The sequence below is a fragment of the Balearica regulorum genome, chromosome 8 (assembly GCF_011004875.1).
Source record: "Balearica regulorum gibbericeps isolate bBalReg1 chromosome 8, bBalReg1.pri, whole genome shotgun sequence".
Lineage (NCBI taxonomy): Eukaryota > Metazoa > Chordata > Aves > Gruiformes > Gruidae > Balearica > Balearica regulorum.
Window position 1 is genome coordinate 13,668,730 of NC_046191.1, and position 20,636 is coordinate 13,689,365.

The 20,636-nt window shown below is 35.9% G+C and overlaps 1 protein-coding gene across 15 annotated transcripts in view; it reads right to left on the reverse strand.

Annotated features, from left to right (window-relative positions):
• Positions 1 to 585: 585 nt before the first annotated feature.
• USP33 (ubiquitin specific peptidase 33) overlaps positions 586 to 20,636 on the reverse strand; it is a 49,705-nt gene continuing 29,654 nt past the window's right edge. For 12 of the 15 annotated variants that reach the window (XM_075759682.1, XM_075759680.1, XM_075759676.1 and 9 more), the window contains 7 exons: positions 19,430 to 19,556; positions 17,467 to 17,636; positions 15,974 to 16,055; positions 13,827 to 13,935; positions 11,821 to 11,923; positions 10,989 to 11,057; positions 586 to 8,722 (listed from right to left, as the gene is read on the reverse strand). In XM_075759682.1, the coding sequence (XP_075615797.1) occupies positions 8,565 to 8,722; positions 10,989 to 11,057; positions 11,821 to 11,923; positions 13,827 to 13,935; positions 15,974 to 16,055; positions 17,467 to 17,636; positions 19,430 to 19,556 (818 nt within the window). In that variant the 3' untranslated portion in view covers positions 586 to 8,564. Of the gene's footprint in view, positions 8,723 to 10,988; positions 11,058 to 11,820; positions 11,924 to 13,814; positions 13,936 to 15,973; positions 16,056 to 17,466; positions 17,637 to 19,429; positions 19,557 to 20,636 lie in introns of those variants that run through there. The other 3 variants (XR_012836515.1, XR_012836516.1, XM_075759688.1) reach the window with 3 other exon arrangements.

The window sequence follows — 20,636 nt, forward strand, 5'->3', positions numbered from 1 at the left end:
TCAGAATGTATTCTACTTCTTAGTTTTTAATGCTCAAGAGTGAGGTTTGATATTTCAAAACTGAAATATTGGTGTCTAAAATATTTCGAGCAACTGTATTTTTTTTATTTGCTTTTATTTCAGTTACTTTGAGCATGTTATTATTCTAGTGTATAAACATTGTACTCAGGCTTCAAGAAAACAACAAGCCAGAATTCCAGGTTCTGGAAGATTTCGCATGTGAGACAGGTAAGTTTTGACTAATTGCGATCAGCATGGGAGCTGAAGCATGGGTGGTTTTGCGCAAGGCTACTGAAAAAAACTGAAGTCCACATGAGTAGTTATGTTACTGCAGTGTTCACATCAGCACTGACTTTAAGAGTTAGCTAGCTTACTCTAGGAGTTTTACCTGCTACAGATGTTATGAACTCCTATCCAAACAATCACTTTCATCTTTCCCCTTTCTCTCCTTTAGAAACTTCCCTTTGTTACACATATGGAGCACTCTCAGGTATTGGTTGTTCTCCATTAATACTTTCCACTATTGGCAACCTACATAAAGATGTGTCTGTCAGCTAATGAAAGTTACTGTTTTGACTACCTTGCATATTCTTTCAGGTCCTAGACCACAATAAAGGGCTCTATTATTACCCAAATGTTCAATGACAACCAGAAAAACAGATTAGAAGGTTTTCAAGTAAGATGTAGGTGTCTAAATAAAATTTAAAAAAAAAAAAAAAAAAAGACCTGGCACATTTCTGCCTTTTTTTTTTCCAAACAAAAGTTTTTTTAGAGAAGCTTAGCCTGTAATTAGTGCCCTCTCATACACGATATGAAAGATTGCATTTTTACTGAAACCTAACTGCCATCACACAGGAGCAGACACCAGCATCACAGTTTAAAAAGGAGAGATCCCTGCTCAGGGCTCAAATCCAGAGTGGAGGGTAGGCATGTTTCACATTTAGTTAACAGTGCTGTCAGCAATCTTAACATCTTCTGGAGAAGGCTTGCAGAGCAGAAGCCCAGAAAGTGCCTCCATTACGTGTATCTTTCTCAATATCTAGAGAAAGAGCCCAGGAAGACCAGTCTCTGCACACATGAAGTTCAGATTGCTACTGATCTACATTAAGAGAGAAAATACCTCCACTACCCTGCTTGGTTGGAAAGCAAATTAATTATACTACAAACAAGGTGAGAGAGAGTACATTTCCCTTACTGAAAATTATTCAGAAGATGGGACACCAAAGAAAAGTTCATAGCTAAATAACTGTTTTATTTCTTGTTTCTACAGTTAAATCGTAAAGTCAGTCTAAATATAAAAACCTCAATACTAGATTAAAAATTTAATTGAAAATATTGTCGAACTGAATTAGTAACTGCCAATTAATTATCATTTTGGCATGTATGAGTGCACGTCTGTTGTTATAGCTGAACACCTCCAGGTAACATTACTTCTGGTCCTGAAGAGAAGGTATGCACATTGGTGGAAACAAACACGCATTCATGGCATGAGCAAGTGCTGCATCTCTGTTCGGTTGGGTTTGGCATTTTAACAGACACCTGGGGGAAGGGTGTGTGGGGGGGGAAAAAAAGCACTGTATCACCGTGGAAACCAGGACATCTTGTTTTAGCATGTACATTAAAAAAACACACAGGACAGAACAAAATTAGTCACCTAGAAAAATATTCATTTCTGGGCAGAACTGTTCACAAACAATGAAAATGAAAAGTTCTTGGCATTGTCCTGTGAAATAAAAGACAAAATTTGCTATTTTTCATTTTTGAGAGTTGACAATTTATTTTAAGTTTTTTCTTACTTGTAAGAATCTAATGCCTCCTCTCCTCTGCCCTATTTACTTCTTCTCAAAGTGCTTTAACATTTACTTTCTTCTGTGGTAAGTTATTCCAAAAATGGATCTTACTAAAGTTCTTCATGTCTAGTAAGTTCTTTGTGAGTTCCAAGTGACAAAGGAGGAACATATCTGGAAATTAAATCCTCTCAACTTCATTTATATTATGAAAACATTTTGTGGATGGTGACTGCTTTATTTTTGTACCTCCCATGCTGCTGAGCCAAATGACTAGTAAAAAAAAAAAAAGTGATCTGAGATTTACTAGCATTGCATAAAGGCATATCAAACTGCAGAAATAACCAGTGTACTCCTACTACTCCAATTCTACTTTTTTACTGACAGTTGCTGTCGTAATGGTATATAATCAGTAAGCCAAGTGTCATCTGTATATCCTCATGTCCACTCATTTCAACAACCAGAACTTGTATTTTACCCTTTTAGCTAATCAACTCAATCTTGAACAAGCCAGAAAATGAATTTTCTTGTTTATTCATCTTATAAACATCCTTTTCGAGTGATCAAGTTCCTACTGCAATTTCTTAAGTCCACCCATCTATGACCTTTATAAGGAAACTTGTCATCGAGTGCCTTGGCCTGTAGCGTCACTAACAATCCACAAAACCTCAGACACGTCACTGATGTTTTGCACAAATGGACCTTTTTCTCACTGCATGTCTCAGCTGACAGACGTTTAGAAAAGTTTTGTGATAGAGTAAATAATACCAGCTTTCTATGAAAAACACGACTCTGCTATTGTAAGCAAACATCTGTAACATTAAATGTATTATACACAGATGATGTTTTATCTTCCTGTGTGACAGGGTTCACATTGTTTTTTATGGAAAAACAGCCTTGTCACCTTGTTGAACGTCTTAAATTAAGAATAGCTTCAGCCAAGTCACGTTTTAAACAGCTATATTGTATGTATTATAGAATATATTCAAGAAAGCAAGTTATACTCTACACTGTTAGTGAGAACAGCCCTTTTAAAATTTTTTACTCAAAAAGGCTATTTTCTATTCTGCTAAGATTTTGAAGGCTAACATAAACCGAGTTTGTTTGCAACCAGATAATTTCTGTGAAATAACACTGAAAGTGATTTGTCTTTCTTTGTGACACTTCAGAAATCTAGAACTCTTATTTTGCTTCCTGCTACTAATTGTCAGCTCTGGATGGCTTAAGTATAGAGGGAAGCCAGAAAAGCCATCTGTTTGGAAGAATGAAAAAGCCTAGTTGTTTTACTCATTTCCTGGGCAAAACGAAAAGCTGAAAGGTTTTCAGTGAGAAAACTGCTTAGACTGCACTAAGCCAGATGTATATAGGGAATTCAAAAGGAATAAATGGAACAGAATTTTCTTAGTTCAGTATAAAATAGTTGTACGGCAAATATGAAGAAACCACTTGCCCCTTTAAGCAGAAAATCTGTAAGTTTTCCTGTAAATTTTCCAAATCTCAGGTTTGCTTTTCCAAACGAACTTATATGATGAATAACAGGATAATCTATCAAAGAAACAAAAATAACCAAATGTTAGCAGTATCAATATAAATAAATGCCTATAATACTAACTTGAAAACAACTTGGCTTTAGTCCTTTTAAGAAAACCTAGAATATCTTGAGTTAGAAAAAAAAAAAACAATCACTATATGATTTTTGAATCCAAGAAGCAGGATTCTTACATAATACATTAGTACACCACATCAAATTACATCAGATTTTACAAGAAAAATTCAGACCTAGATGGGCATACTTAACATTTGCTCCACAAATGTGAACTGCTTCATCCACATAATATATTTTATAGCCAAACACATTTCTAATGCTTTATGCTGATATCCCACTGTCAGTGGGACACACCGCTTACTCAGATTCCTAGATGAAATTACTCTGCTCTGGGGCTCTCTTTACCAAAATATGGGACCATACAAATTTACAAAAGGCTGTAAATATAAATTATTTCAGACGTCACTGAGTGTTGCACTCGGCCAGAAGAACAGATTTCTAAGAGTACATTATCATCTAGCCTCCAGAGTGGGGACTAACACACTACTACTAGTTAGCTCCAATCTCCTGACATCTCTACTTTGACAGCTTGGTCAGAAGTTAACTCCTATCAGCACAGCACTGTTGATAGAACAGTAAGCATTTCCCACGTAACTATGTGACTCCCAAGCAAAGCTAAGCAGATTAGAACCTCCACATCAAGCGTGATATCATCAGGGAGAAGAAATAGATTAATTAAATAAAAATTGCTAAGTATATTAGCTTCCATTGACCCAGCTGCATATAGTAGGTTTGCAAGTCATAGTACAATATTGAGACAGAGCAGTAAAATTCAAATGCACGATCTCAGTATCACTGTCAGGGACATGTAGCCACAATGGTGGCAGCTGTTCTCCCTTGAATTCAGATTTGGCAGGTTTGTAGCATCTCATCACAAAGAGCTTACCTTACAGCAGTTTTTGTCACATAGAGGATACCCTAAACCATGGTTTTATTGCATTCAGGGAGCTCAACAACTGACGATGACAACAGTATTCAAATAAAATATGCAGAATTAACAAAACAGTTCTGATTTTGTCTGATACAAATTAATAAAAAATAGCTTTTTGCCCTTTTTCATCTTATCTTGATACAGCTTTTCAACAGTGTATGAAGTCTCTAACTTACCTAGCAAACTTTCAGGCCATTACTGATGGGAAGGCTGACACCCATTACAGAAGTTAACTGAGTGTCATTTATCTATTTGAAAACAAAAAACAACCTTTATCACATGTATCTACTCAAGATCACTATTCCAACATAGAACCAAAAAATAATTACTGTAGTGCCTCCAGCCACAGTTCAATTAAGAGACTATATAAATGCACATAATCTATTTATATATCTACGTCTGTCTATCTGTCTATCCCTAGACACAGGGCTAATTTAGATTACACTTGCAGAAACAGCCTTCTGGACTATCCAAGTTAACCAATGAATTTGCATCACAGAATTGTCTTCAGACTTCCTTCATTTCCTAATGTTCCAGTCACAGGAAAGAAAGAGACTGCCCTTTAAGTCAATACAAGTATAACATGGGTTAATTTTACAGCTAACAAGCAGGTCATTTTTATTTGCGTTATTAAGCAGATGGACAATTTAGCTCTCACCTCTGAAGCATAGTATAAAAGTGGCTTATTTTACTACTAAGCAATTCAATAGCTCTTCTGCTAATCTTTTTCCAACTATACTGTTCAGCTATATCCCATACTATCTGAAGCACTCTCCTGGGGGGTTCAGATGGACAATTAGCTATACTGCTTGCGAGAAAACTTCAAAAGTTTAGAGAAATCAAGCTTTGAGCTGTTAAGTCCCCCACACCCCCATGCAGTTTTCTCCAGAAGAAAGGATTAATGTTACCAGACTGAACAGCAGGCTTTTAACAGCTCAGATCTGGATTCCCAGGCCTAAAACAAGGACTCCACTGGATTTTTCCCTTCATGAAATGACAGCTTCCCTGGCACCCAAACACATTGCTGTGTTTCCTCAACTGGAAACAAATGAATAAAGAATTCAAATAGTCTGGTAGAAGGCTTACAGAAAAAAAACAACTTCCACAGCCCCTTCCTGAGATGCATTCTTCCTTTGCTGCAAATCAGACAGCTCTTCACAATAAAGGCTTCTCCTTTACCTATACTCTGAAGTGTTGCCTTCCCTCCAACATACACAAGCCATCTATCTGGAGTTCTCCCACACTGTCTTACTTTAAAAGGCTACTTCCATTTCTGTGGCATAAAATCCCTTGTAGAGCTTTCAAAGGGCTAAAAGCAAGACAGCCATCCCTTTGGAACTGTCTGTCTTGAACACAAACACATCCATTTCATGTCCACAAGCTCAGGATTTCTTTTTAAGCACGACAACAGTTGTAGTGTGAAGATGCCTTTTACCATGGCAACAGAGGCATTTCACAAACTCTGCTAAAGCATCTTGTTACTGATCTATGTGTATCACAATTTATGTTTGACTAGACACCCAGTGGAAAAGATTGACAAAACTGCTGTAAGATTTCTAGATTTCTAATAAGCTACCTAAACCTGGTGCAAGTCACCATTGCTAAAGCTGAGGCAAATATTCCTACTCATCTAGGCAAAATTGTTCACTATTATGAAGCAATTATTTCCACATTGGAAGTCTTGCACCTTCAGTATTCTTTTAAGCGAGGGAATAACTGTTTTCAACGCTGAGTCTTGTTGCTCTTCTCTGAAATAACCTTTCTCCAACTTGAATTAACCATCATATTGCATCCAAAATTGGGAACAGTACAGATGAGATCACACAAGCAGCACAGCATCAAGTAGAGCAGAATAATTTCCTCCTGTGCCTCACATCTGATGCTTTTGTTACTATTACCCAGAACAGGTTTTGTTTTGGTATCACTGGATTTTAACTCGGTCTGATCTGCTATAATGCCCAGAATAGTTAACACAGAACTGCTTCATTCCCCTGACAAGCTGATGTCCCTAACACTAAATCCATTTTTCTCTTGCACATTTTACAGGGGCAGTCTGTTCCACCATCAATATTATTAATGAAAACATTGAATGAATTGGTAAACCTGATCACCATACAGTCATTTAACCAAGAAAATATTTCCCAAGTTTTCAATTCAGATCATCATGTAGGAAAAAATACTTTCCTAAAGTATGCAGTCCTATTCATTGTTATTTAGTTTTAGTATGTTAGAGAACCTTAAGTGAGACAATACCTTCAGGGGAAAAAAAAAAAAGAAAAAAAGAAGTTAAAATAAGACAGTGTAAATCCAGGTTTAGTTTAGTCACCCTAACATGAAAAAAGGACAAAAAAAACGGAGGTAGGAAGTTAGAACAGCCTTCCAAAGGCCAAGGTCAGCAAGTAACTATTGACTGTTCATAAGCAAGTTAACTTTAATCAGCAAGACAAGTCTGTAGCAATAACTGATGTGCTTGTTTACCGTGTACATGCAGAGATAACTCACTTCACATTGCCTTATCTACTAACATATATAAATTTGTCCAAATGCATTGTGAGACATTAGAAGTCTCTGCTCGCTGTTTCTTTACATTCACACCCATGTACATGCAAGGCTTCTCAGCTGCCCACGTCCCATGACCTCCTTTGGAATCTAAAGAGCACTTACATACAAGGTCAGAAATTTAATAGGCTGGCCAAAAGTTACCTGCAATACAATTTAAAATTGAAAAATGTTTTCCTTATGTACCAACTATATAATCATCGGCCTTACAATGCTGTCCATTTACCCCTTATATGCACTGCTATGTTTTGAGGTCTAGTTCTTCCTCAAGCTACCTGAGAAAATACTGGGATTTACATTCAGATAGAACTGACTCCTACGCAGCACATTAGCATGTACTTTAGGTTACAGGACGTTTTCTCTAGGACTCTTATAGGTGGCTTTTTTAAACAGAATGGCTGTAAGTGCTTTACAAAGTTCAAAACCAGTTTGATTTTAGACTAGATACAAAACTATACAGAAGAATGTTATGTCAGCATTTACTTGCTTTGGAGCTGGAACTGTCAACATCATTGCCTAAACATAAAGTGGTCAAGAAAGACAGTGATATAGGTGTGAGAGTAGTACCACAGCATTACTTCCAAAGTTTTTTGTATTGATGTAATAAATCAAATGTTTAAGAAAGCTCCCCCCCCCTTTTCCACAGGTTTTTTTTTTTTTTTTATTGATCCAGCCTTGAATAATGCTGCTTATTTGGTAACAATATCAGGCAAAAACAAGAGCAAGTGCCATTCTGCATTCCAATATGAATCATTCAGTAAAGTTTTGCAATATATACATTTTATCCAGCTTCTGACATTATAGGTCACCATGCCAATGAAAATTTTTAACAATACAATAAAATCCTTCAAATGGAACTCGTTATGAATGTAATTCAAGAGACTAGACAATTTAATTTCTGAAATTTATATCACTCATGTCCATAATCATTTTACATTTCACTCTTCATGCTCTCAAATGTTACCCTAGAGAAGACTAAATCTTTTTGTCACATATACTATTAAAGACACTAGCCAGGTTTATAGAGTTACAGAAGACTATAATACGATGTAAAATTTAGCAGGTAATAAGTTATGACATTTGCTGACTAAAACAATATTCAATCTACACTAATGTTTGATCCATTCAAATACAGTAAGTATTTGGATGTTATATACTACCCATTTCATATAGTTACAGTGCAAAATAAGTGAGAATTTTTTTCCTGAGCATTTAGGAAATTAAAATCCTTTTTCTCTGTCATTGATTGCAATCCATTTAGAATATATTCCCCGTATACCTAGGCTTATCGAGACTGTACAATTAAGACAGGCAAAAGTTTGTAGATATCAGAAGCCCAGTCAGAAATCAGAAGGGTCATTGAACATCTCTAAAGTTTGTCCCCATTTTTCAAGTCTAAGGATATAACAGGATTTTGACTTATACCAAAAAGTTCAGAAATTACATTTTTTTCCATTGACCAAACACTCCAAAATGTACAAACCACATGCCTTCCAGAACAGAGAAACAGCCTCTATTTAAACAAATTGTAATACATATTTCAACTTACTATTCTGTAGTTAATGTAATGCCCAGTAAGCTGTGCCTCCAACAGACATAAGAGAATAAAATTTTTCGGAATGTATTTTGGGCATTTTGTAAGGAAGCTGGATTCCTTACAAGTTCATCTGTTACTCAGTAGCTACAGACCATGAGTTTCTAGTTCAATCTTCTCCTCTGTTTGCAAGCTATCAGGTTCTACCGGAGGAACAGGTGGTCTGAGTATAATCTCTGGACCTCCTCCATAGATTGACTGAAGAAAATTCCATGTTTCTTCAGATATTTGTCCAGAATCTGCACCTGAAAACATTTTAAAAATTTTTATTACTATTTAGAGTAAGTCTTTCATCATTTCTTTGAAGTCCATATAGATACAAAAAGAAAAAAAAGAATATAGATTCAAATTAAAAACCCTAATCTGAATTTGTGCTTTATCTTGCACCAACTACCAAAGCCAATGCCATATTTTTGTTAACTTTATACTTCTTGATTCTTACAACTACCTGCTCTAAACTATCCAGTATTTAGCACACCTCAAGCATAAAACACATGAAGGTTCTGTGATAAACATCTTATCTGATAATTATCAGTTAAGCTGACAACTGGTAGCTCTTGGTACACAGGAAAAGACGAGCCATAATAAGAATATGCAGTCCCATCAATTACACAGTAAAGTTCAAGGACTCAAGATTCTTGTTTCATCAAAGAAAGTAATATTGATAGTAAAGAATAAAAGAAGAGAACCACAGTGAAATTCTCAGAATCCCAGAAATAAACCACTATTAGGACAGTAACGGCCCCACTAATGCTCCTTGTACGTAGCACTCACTGAGGGGTCAGCCTGATTTCCTTTCATTCACTGATTAAAGTCTTTGCTTATGATTCCATTCCTCTGACTAGAGGTCCCTCTCTTGTCTCAGGTCAGCATCCAACAACCATTTCTGATTTTCCATAACCTTTTGTAGTGGCAAAATGCAAGGGAACATCAGCACATTGCCCTTCTAGGTTTTAACAGAAGGATCCCGTCTGATACAGTTGAAGTGATTTCTTCACGCTAACCACCCTAGGCAGAGAGGACAAATTTCTATTCTATCTGAATAAACCCTCTCTTCTTTAAGCAAGTCATTAAAGACCTGCCCCAAAGCAAGTTTTCCCCAATATTCTTATTAGATGCTATTAGTCTGTCTTGTTAAGTCTAATTTCAGCACCTTCCTACTGAAAAGGGGGGGGGGAGGGGCGCTTCTCCTCCTCCTCCTATACACCTGCTCCACTGTGCCTACTACTGTACTTTATGTATAAAAAGTTTCCAAAGAGGAAGGGTACAAAGAGCTGCACTTTACTCTTTTAGGTTCAGGTACTCAAAAACCAACTCCATCTCTGTAAGCACAGGAGTAGATCTTCACTCCCTTATCCCGATTCCAGATCTTCTAGCGGTCAGGTTTAACTGCACGGGCACAGTGAACTAATGCACTGAGATCAGGACCACTGGACCATAGAAATATAAAATACTGTCCACTATTTAGTGGTCTCCCACCAATTCTCTCATGACTTGAGACAAATTTTCCACAGTCTATTCATCGTCATTTCTACCCAAGTTCTAATTTGAATCAATGTAGCTGAAGATAAGTCAACAACTGGATAATTTGCTATCAATTATTGACGCAAATGATTTATTTTTTTTTTGCTACACATCAATCAGATGCTTTATACCTTGTATTTGAAGTCTACATTAGTGTTTAAATAACTAAAATGTATTGCAGAACTCATGAGTGCAAGAACTCATTCTTTTTTAAATACACTCTTGACATTTTACAATTGGTGAGGTTTATGCAGGGCCTAGTGGCCTCCAGTGAGCTGCCAGTGGTTGGTCTACTGTATGCTATGGCATTAAGTTAAATTCTGAAAAAATCCAGTTAAATAAAGGTTAATCTTAATGCTGCAATTTTTATTTTTTTTTAAGCTGAGCTACAATGAATTTAAATTTTCATAAGAAGTCTAAAGGCTTCATAAAGCAGGCTATATCAGAATTTTTTTCTCTGTACCTACAGATTTCAAATAAATAGTATTAAGCATCTTAACAAAGAAATCTGTATCTCTGCACACTAGAGAAGTTTTTGCAATGTGCAGTGGCAAATAACTTGCAGAAACATGAGCAACAGCATTTACTTACTGTGTTGTATTTCCCACTGTCAGAAATAGCTCTCAATTCAAATTAGGTTTCAAGATTCAAGTAACTACAGATACATGACACAGTCTAAAAGCCAAGCATCTCCCCATTTATGTTAAAAAAACAAACAAATAAAACCAACCAATACAAAGCCAAAGCACACTTTCACCATTTTAAAGTTACTCTGCACCTCCTTCTACACTCTCATCTGTACTTGGATTAGTCTATTACAGATACTAATTTTTTAAGAATAAGATGCTCCCCCAAAAATAAGGGCAACACAGATCACTAGGAATTGCCATTTTATGATAACAGTTAAAAAAAGTTAATAATAAATTTTCCAAAGTTCAGCAAATACATCATGAGGAGCCCAAAGCTGCAGCAATACTGGATACCTACCTTGTTTTAGCACAGCATTTCCACATTTTGTTACTGCAATCTTAGCGTTATCAATAGGACCAGGAGGATCTAATGTGACAGAAAGATGATTAAAGTTGGGAGAGCCGAAAACAAACAGCAGGTTGGAGGTTCTGTTTTCAAACGGAAGGAGAAATGGCTCGTTTGTTTACTGCTTGTTCTTGTACTGCTTAACAGTATGTTCAAAGTTGTTAAAAGCTAATCAGAATTTTAATCAAGAGCAATTTTTTCAAAGCATTCATTATTACGATAAGTCTTCAAGCCACGTAAAACACAAATTAATCCTAATTCTTACCCCTAGCAAAGTTGTCCTAGAGCAGATTCAGACAAGATTGTACATCATTTTATCAGTGTTTCCATTTCAAAACTTTAGAGGCACCTAAAGTGATATTATTATAGTTGTAACTCAGTTATTGAAGAGTTTAGGTTGTGACAGTGAGGTCACCTTTCCTCCAGAAGCTGTAGCACTATCTACCAGTTTGCAGAGCAAAATCCATCCTCCCTTGTACTTAGATCCAATTCTCCTGCTGCTGCTAACAGCAAACTCCCTGCAAACAAGCAATGTTCTTTCCACAACTATCCCATTATTCATTCTTGTGAATTATTTGACTATATTCTGTAATTTGGTTCCTGGATATATTTGTAACCTATAAAACCTGTGTCTTAGATGTTCCTTTTAGGAGCTTTTGTTGCCTTCTCTATCTGTTCTTCCTGCAGCCTTCTACCAAAGCAGAAACAATTTACTTAAACAGTACCACTACATGACAACAAAAAAAGAAAAATTACCTGTATTTTGAAAAAGTGCACAACTTACCACTGTCTTTACCCTTTACAAATCCTTCCCATTCTCTGAACCATTGCATACTGATGCAGTAAAACGTTGATGGAGATTCTTCTTCTTGGAATGCTCTATTAAGCTGAAAGGAAAAAGAATCTGTGTTTTCCTGCCTTTTTTTTTCTTCGCTTTTTTTTTCCTTCTTTAAACTACTGAATTATTTTAACCACTGTAATTATTAACAGCATAATATTACACTGCTACAGACCATTTTAAAGAACTGCTGACCACCAGAACAGTAAACACCTGGTGAATTCCCGAGGCGAGATTTTGATGTAGTGGTAACGTACATATTAAAAAATGATTTATTCTTTACTTGAGAGTTTATTTATTTTTGCCTGAAAACAGCAACAAGTTCTTCTCAGGCACAAGTGCTTAGCCATCAAACATTACTGTATTATTACCGTGAAGGCTGAACTTTCACATACCAAAAGAAAACAGAAAACTTATTTTTGTAAAATAAAATAAAACAGTGTTTTGAAAGATTTGCTCCATAATTCTATGGAAGGTTCTTTATGTAATGAACTGTATCTTCCTCTATGTTTGGTTTTCCCCTAATATTTTGAACAGATGCCAGTATGATTCCAAGCAAGGCATGCTGAACTAATGCACTGGGACTGTTCATGACTTTGCTTTGCTTTAGTTTAAAAAACATGAAACATTTTTTGTTTTTACTACTTTAAAATTAAAAATAAAAAAAAATTAAAAATCACACATTTCTGAGTTTCTGTTGCAATGTGACTGTATGAATTACAAAAAAAAAGCAGCTAACAGTCTCAGTTGCATTTAACTAAATTTGTTTGTATCATTGTAAAAAATATTTTTTTACAATAGTTTTTATGAAATTTAACATTTTACTCCTTTTCAGAGACTACAGATCTTTTCACGATGTTATTAAAAAACATGCAAAAAGTCACTTAAATCTTTCAAACCATTATCTTTTAGCTCTGTAATAATGTAACTGTATTTCCCCCTTGAAGACATGAACCTAAAGCATCAACACAACTTAAGGTTTCAGATGGAATAAGTTTTGGAATCATTCCCTAAAGAAAGATTTAGAGAGGATAACAGAATTTTCTGTCTACTAACCAGTAATGATACTCACACAACAGTGCACATAAAATCATTGTTTATACTGGAGAAATACTGATCGTTAAAGCAATTGAGGTTGACTCAATGTTGTTACTAATAATTACTATCTATGGTAACCCAGACTGAAGAAAAATCAATTCCTAAAAAGTTCAAATAGCAGCTAAAATATGGAAAAGCTGACACAATCTCTGAAGTGTGATTAAAGCACAGACAGAACTGATACAACAGCTGCAATTCTATTTTTCTCCCTCTCAGTAAGATAGCAAAAATGGGACTCTAATATAACTGCATTTATTTTCCCTGAAAACTTCAAAGCACATTTTTGGTTTAAGAACTACAAAATCATTACTACTAGTTATTTTACCAGACTCATGCACATAATCTCTGACTCATGGAAAATATAGTAGCTGCTTAATATTAATTTTAGAGATCCATTACAATACAAAGGTACTTACTTCACACTGAATTACTGGTGTTTATGTCTCTAATGATATTTTTATAATTAGAACTAGAGATAAAGATTATGATTAACATTTTGCTGGCACAGTATTATTGCACTTAAACCTTATCAGATTGCACAGAACGGATCACTGGCAGCGTATAAAGAACTCATGTGGCTGCACCATTTCCACACTATAAAAAAGCAATTTAAGAAACATATGAAATATTTTCTTTAAGTACATTTCCATATAAGCAGTTATCTGGGATATCACAAGAACATTACTGTTGCCAGCAGAAAAGAAGGAATTCTATGTAAGTATACAGGCATTTGATAAAGTCCATTTGTTACAGGAATCACCTATGCACTTCTGGTAACCCCATGAGTCAAGACATGAGTATCAAGTCATGAGGTGATGTCAAAAAGCGGAATGAATAAATGTTTACTTTTTTACCCGAATAAACATTTCCAATTCATTTCTCCTTCTTTTTTCAATTCTTTCAGACTCTATTTGGCAAGTGTGACAAACATACAGATGGTTAACAGCTGGTCCTCCTCCATACCTGCAGTAAAAGTAAAAAAAACCCCATTAATCTTGTGGAAAATACCATGTAAAAAGATCACGCACCTGTAGACATGGCAAGCGTCAGCTTCTTATAATATGTAACCGAAGTCTGATACATGCCAGCCGCACTGATTCACAAATGCCGTAATTTATTTTCCTAGTAATATTTGGTACTCCATCCTAAGATAGAACCATCTTCCAAGTTCCAACTGCCTAACGCCAGTACAAACCATCTCAGACTCTGCTGTACCACATACTTCAAAAGGCGCTACTATGGGAAGAACATGTCAGTGAGCAAGTATTCTGTTACATATACACCATGGGTGATTTTATTAAAAGGCCTCTAAGAAACAGCATATGGAAATGCTACAGCCACTAGCATTCTGCAGAAGCCACTGCAGGCTCTTCATCAGTTTGTTCCCTCCCTGACACCAGCCTCTAAGTTTATTGTTTCGTTCTTAAAAAGGTGTTCTCCATGAACCTCCCCTCCATATTTTCCTTGTGTGAAACTGCATACGTGGAAGTCTTCAGGGGCACTGTTACTGAGAAGCACAGGAAATACATATCTATATAGATGTGTGTGTGTGCGCGTGTGTGTGTATATATGTGTATTATTATGGACATGAGCAGTATTTGCTAGCCTGGAAACTACAAGCCTGATAAAAAACATATTCTTGAATTTATTTTTAAATTGCATCTCTGAAGAGGACACTTTGTCTTTAAACTGCACTGATCAGTTCACAAGTTAACTGAATTAGGTCAGGTATGGATTATACTATATTATCTCAAAGCAACTCTGATCCCAAGGTATTTGGAATTGAATAGTAGTGCCACATGAACAGCAAAATGAATGCGTTTGGGATATGGATTGGCAATTAGCATCCTAGGTGAGTATCTCCTTTTCCTTAATACTATCTCAATAAAGGTCAGCTTACACTATAGTTCTCACTCTAAATTCTCACCCACTGCAGCCACAGTACTCTCCTGTAATTCCCAGCTAACGGCAAGACAAAAAGCAAAATATGGTGTGAATATGGTGAATGTGTTGAAGGGTGTTATGTGCCAGTCAGGAAGCCAGACAGAACAGACAAACGTTTAGCAATAACCATTCATACCTCTTTTCTACCTAGCAGATGCTCTCAGAATCTGGAGGACCCTATAATCTCTGGGACTTCTACCCTTCTATCAAATGATTGAAGTTTGACATCTTGTTAACAAAGTTGATAGAGAAGGGAAATGAATGAGATGTTTAAAAACATTTTCCTTCATATTTAACAAATATTTCTGCATACAGAAAATGGATAATGCCTTTGTTGGTTGGAAGAAAAATTCAGTACCTCTAGGAAAGTGGAAATAGGCTGGAAATAGTAGTTGTCTCTAGTGTCTACTGAAACTTTAAAACAAAAAACCCCCAACCCTTTAGGTATAGTGCTTATGTGGCAGGAAATTGACAGCTAAAAATATTTAATGCACGTGCAATAGAGAGTCCTTAAGGTGATCAGCAAAACTCTTCTGCAGCTTTTCGTTACTTTAAAAGGAGACATATCTTGTAAGAATACCGTCTTTATAAGCAAGCACTTAAACCTGACCTACATTAAAAAATGCGGAGAAGTTATACAGAATGCTTAGATATAAGTTATTTTCAGGCAGCACTGGCAGCTGAGGCTATGGATTCAAAGCCAACATAAAAGAAAAGCTGTCTCCAGCCAACAAGAGAACAGGAAGCTGATACAGAGAGCTCTTTCAAAATACCTCTTGCAAAGAGTACTTTTGCTGACCTACTTTGTGTCATTTTGTACATACCATACATGTTTATTGGTTTAATACTCAAGTACTATCCCAGTAACACACTACTTTATGCAGGCTTTTACTTTGTGCAAGCAAATTATATAAATTGGCCGTTTGCAATCCCTTTGCTTAGCTTTGTGTACACATATATATTTCTGAGCCACTAATTCTACAGTCTGATGCTGCTTGGCACATTTACTCTCAAACCGTATCACTGGATTTTTTTCCAGTTGCAGTACAAAACTTACCTGCTATACAGATTATCCCATATATTTTGAGGTAGCATTACAACTAGGTCCTCTATGAAGTTAGCTTTGTGTGGAGGAACACCTGCAGATGCAACAAAAAAACACAAAAAAGAAAGAGAGACACTTGCAGGTTTTATTGGGGGATTGAAGGGGAGGAGACTATGTTAGAAGTCTCTAAATAAAATTAAAAAAAAGAATACAACCTTTCAATGAATTCAGAGAAATCACGTGAAACAAGTTTTACCACCATATAATCTATTACTATATTTAAAGAGACCACTCTAATTTTAGTCTTCTATGAGGCTGAAAAGTTTATAAAAAGCAGAAACAAACTACATGAAAGATGAAAATTAAAGGGCTAGAATCCTTTTCAGATACTGATTACAAAATGCTTAAGCTATACAATTAAAATGTTAGAGTGATGAAATATTTTTGTTTACACTGGTAAACACAGTAGCAAACTGTCTATTCAAAATTCACTTATTTGCTGTAGATCTTTTTGAATTACTTCAAACAACATGAATGCTTGAAAGTAACAACATTTTGAAGGAGGCAGAAATAGAGTGGCTTGCAGAATTAGAAGCGCTGCAGTTGAAGCACCCAGTAAGGAGCAATGTGCTATGCAGGAATTCTTTAGAGTAGTGAAAATTTAGTAGTTTGGGCACTCATACAACAAGTCATCTGCTGTAACCCTGCAAAAGGAAAGCCACAGCCAGAAGGATTCACACGTACACACTCTGCAAATTGCTGCAGGGGCACAATACTTCTGTGTTAAAAGTTTGGTTCAGCAACAGGGGCAGCACCTCTAGCTGCTAATCTAATACAGCTGTATTTTTTTATTAGAAAATAGGTATAAGAATACTACATGGTAATGATTTCTTGGAAGGTTAGCACTCAGGTACAGGTATTTCCCCAAATATGTTTTGCTTAATATAATTCTCTCATTTTTATTAACATTTAGCATAAAGTAAAATTTTAACGCTCCTATACAATATATACAGAATTACTACTCTATTTTCACATTGCTATGCACTGGGTACTTTGCATCAGACTAATTTCTCATTCCACAGCTTTCAAACCTTGTTGCTTCTAGCACATAGCTGAGAAAAAGATTTAGATTGGCAGACCGAAGTATTAAGGATGACGATGAAGTGACAGCATTTTTAAGATGGGAATATACATTTTTAGGAAGCAAGCAGATAAGCCAAACTGCTCCTCTTTAAGAATCAAGGAAGCTTATAAACCAAATCAAATGTGCAAAGAAAAAAAAATTAGGAGAACTTCACACAGTATCATTTCCAACTAGTCAGCTACTAAAATGAGAGAAATAATTTACTTAGAAGTTATAGTTCTAATTTACCTAAGAAGTTACAGAAGTTATAATATGAACTTACTATATTCAAATTCCTTTAATTAAAAACAAGTCTACATCCCTGTATAGCTACAAGTTGGCAGACAAATTCTTTTTAAATGATACTCAGCTACAGTCTCACCTCCATGCACACAGAGAAAGTCATTATTTGAAATTGGTCCTGGCTCTGCAAAAGTCTTGAATTTATTTAACCACTGTCTGGAAACATAGAACTGCAGAAGACTTGGTTCCATCATATTCAGCAGACCTGATATTCTCCGTCTCTCCCTCTGTGCTTCTTCACTGCTCTTTCTATTGCCAAAATAGAAATGTGTCACAAGAATCAGTATAGTCAGTACAGAGTGGGAAAGGCGGTAAAGACTACTTGGGCTGTTAAGCCTAAGCTTGCCCTTAGGTCTGACAAGCTGTGGTACAGATGTTATCACGCTTACAAGAAAACTTCTGCCTGCTTAGTTTGACCCCTGACAGTTCCCATTCCACCTACCAGCCCAAGAAGGCAAATAGTTGGACTGCAACAGAGACAGCACACTGTACTGCAGGGGCGATTACTACCACAGGAGGAGGAGATAAGGGTCTGCCCATTCGCCCATTTCCACTATGCATCTTTTGAGCTAAAGCTTTGCAAGCTGTACTCCTTGGGCAGATGTTCCTTACTTACCTTCAGAAGTAAGGTTGAACAGTAGATTGGGTAATTCCCCTAGTTTTCCTGTATCCCCCTACTTTTCTCATTGAGGCTGTTGCTACTGTCCAACTGAAGTATCTCTGCTCTCCTGTTTTCAGATTTAATAGACTCAATCTTCTTCAAAAGCAGGTTTGAACAACTCATTCCATCCTCCAAAACCCTTACCTGAAACTCCACTCAGCATCACACAAAAGCTGGGCCACCTCAGTTCATTTACAGAGTCAAAGTTGACTCAAATATCTGATAGAAAAGCTTCAGGCAGACCTAATGGCTATAGCAAGAAGGCTATAGTATAGCAAAACAAGACTAAAAGAGTAGGAAAACCCAAATGCTATGAACTAATCTAAAATACATTACCTGTTTAAATAAAGAACAAAATTGTTTAACAAAAACCTTAAAAGTCTGAAAATTAAATTCAAATAGGTAAGTTCACTTTCCAGCTATAATTTAAAAATTTATACTTATCTCCACTAAGCTTTCTAAAATGCGCTGAAAGAACACCTATTTTGTGTGCGTGGTAGTGTTTTGTGGGTATATTCTTTTTTAAAACTAAATTTTCTGAATGCTATTCGTTTATTATTTATTTTAATATGTTTGTCCCAAATCAGGTATAGCGCTCTTTCTTGGCAATACAGCACAATTTCCACATTGCTTTTAAAAGACCTACTGAGTCAGAGTCACAGACTTGGCTCAGACAGTGGCAGGTACGAGTGCTCCTAATGAAACTTAAAACATTCTCAGAACACATTTCATTTCTTGTGCAATTCTGACACAATCTATTTTGTGGTCAGGTTTTAGTGGAAATTTGATCTTAGTACCAGAAATTTAGAATTTGAAAATTCAGTTAACTTGCTTTTATTATTTCAAGTACAAAAATTCCTTAGACTGAAGATGATAATAGCATGACTTTTGCCTTTCACTTCAACTTTCAGGAAAAGATCAGCCTATAAATTCCCTGAAATTAAATTACAACACAGTAAAACTTCTGTTGTCCCACATCCCATCTGCTAAAGACTTTCCACAATTTCCTTCAGAGCTTTAACAGTTGGAGTCTGCGTGCAAAACCTCCCCATGTGCAGAATTCTTTTTCTCTAATTGAAAACAAGGTAATTGGTGGCCAGTTTTAACAGCTGCTTAAAGTTCTCTTTCTAGTCATCTTACTATACTTTATCTATGCAGATTTAATTTTCATTTTAAGTTCTATATATGTTTTAGCAGTGACAGAGTAAGTGTTAAGGACATAACTGAAGCATTAAGTCTCTCCAGCATAGGCTTTTCTGATTGGTCAAATTCTTCCATTATAATTCTTGTGAGGCAGCTAATTTCTGAAAGCTGCCCAACTGCTTAAAAAGTTATTTACATCCTGACTGATATGAGTATGATCATACTTTTAATTTCTTACCTGTAGAAGAGAACATAGGCTTCTGCATTTTGCACTGTGGATTCTGATACTTCTGTGACACTCTGGTCATCAAATTCATACCACAAATTATTTAAATTGTTGCGACAATAAGCTATATAATGTCCACCTAGAGTGTTAGAAGCAAGAATTATTAAGAAGTGACCAGAGCTGCCCATTTTACTTCCTTTTCATGTATTGCATAGCAAGTCCAAAAAAAGCAAGTCTTACATGGGAGAAACATGAAATCATTAGCAGACAGCACCTGGATAGGATATTAACTTCTCTCAAACTCAGGATCAGATTTTTCTCCTGAATTCCTATCAGCTAGTGGAGAGTTGGACACCACTTTCAGCATAGTCTTGAACTCTTCAGACAGCTTGTTGTCTAAAGCACTCCTGAACCATGATATTCAAATCAGAGTAAGACCGTCTGAACAATTCACTCTAACAAATTTCCACAATAAATTCTTTTTAAATCTTTGTATACTTTAATAGAAATTAACACAGATGTGTAATGGCTACATGATATCAAGACCATACTTAACTGTGTTTTGAAGACTATTCATCATATATGTTAAATTATTACTCTTTTTAAATACATATTCAACTGTCAATAATTAAATAATCAAATATCTACTAAACTGGTTATGAGAAGCATCATTCCACAAGCAGTAAACAGATGAAAAAGCATCCAGAAGAAATGGAAACAACTTAATCTAAACAACGGATACCTCACATTTGGGCAGTAGGAGGGGGTGGGTAACTTCTGTAAAAATCTATGGAGTTTCTGGCTTCAAACTTTTTTCTCCTATTTTCCAAATCTTATAAATACTGAAAGCACTTGGACAGGAACAAGCTTGACATATAGCAATAAGGCATTTATTCAGCTACTCATCACTACCTATAAATAGCAGTTACTGCCTGTTTTGGGGTTAATTGGCAGTGATCATCCAAGAGAACACATTTTAAAAAAAAAAATATTAGCAGCATCTTTGAGGTGCTTTGTGAACTCTTTCCAAGAAGTAAGGCATACAGAGCATCAAAACTCTAGACAAACAACAGCTATGTAGAACAGCTGATCAACTAGTCATCTGCTGGCACGTAACATTATTTGTACATTCATGCTGTTCACTTTCAATAGTGCGCGTAGGGTTTTTTTACTTAATATTCCACAATCTGTTACTTTTTCTCCCCACATACAATTTTAT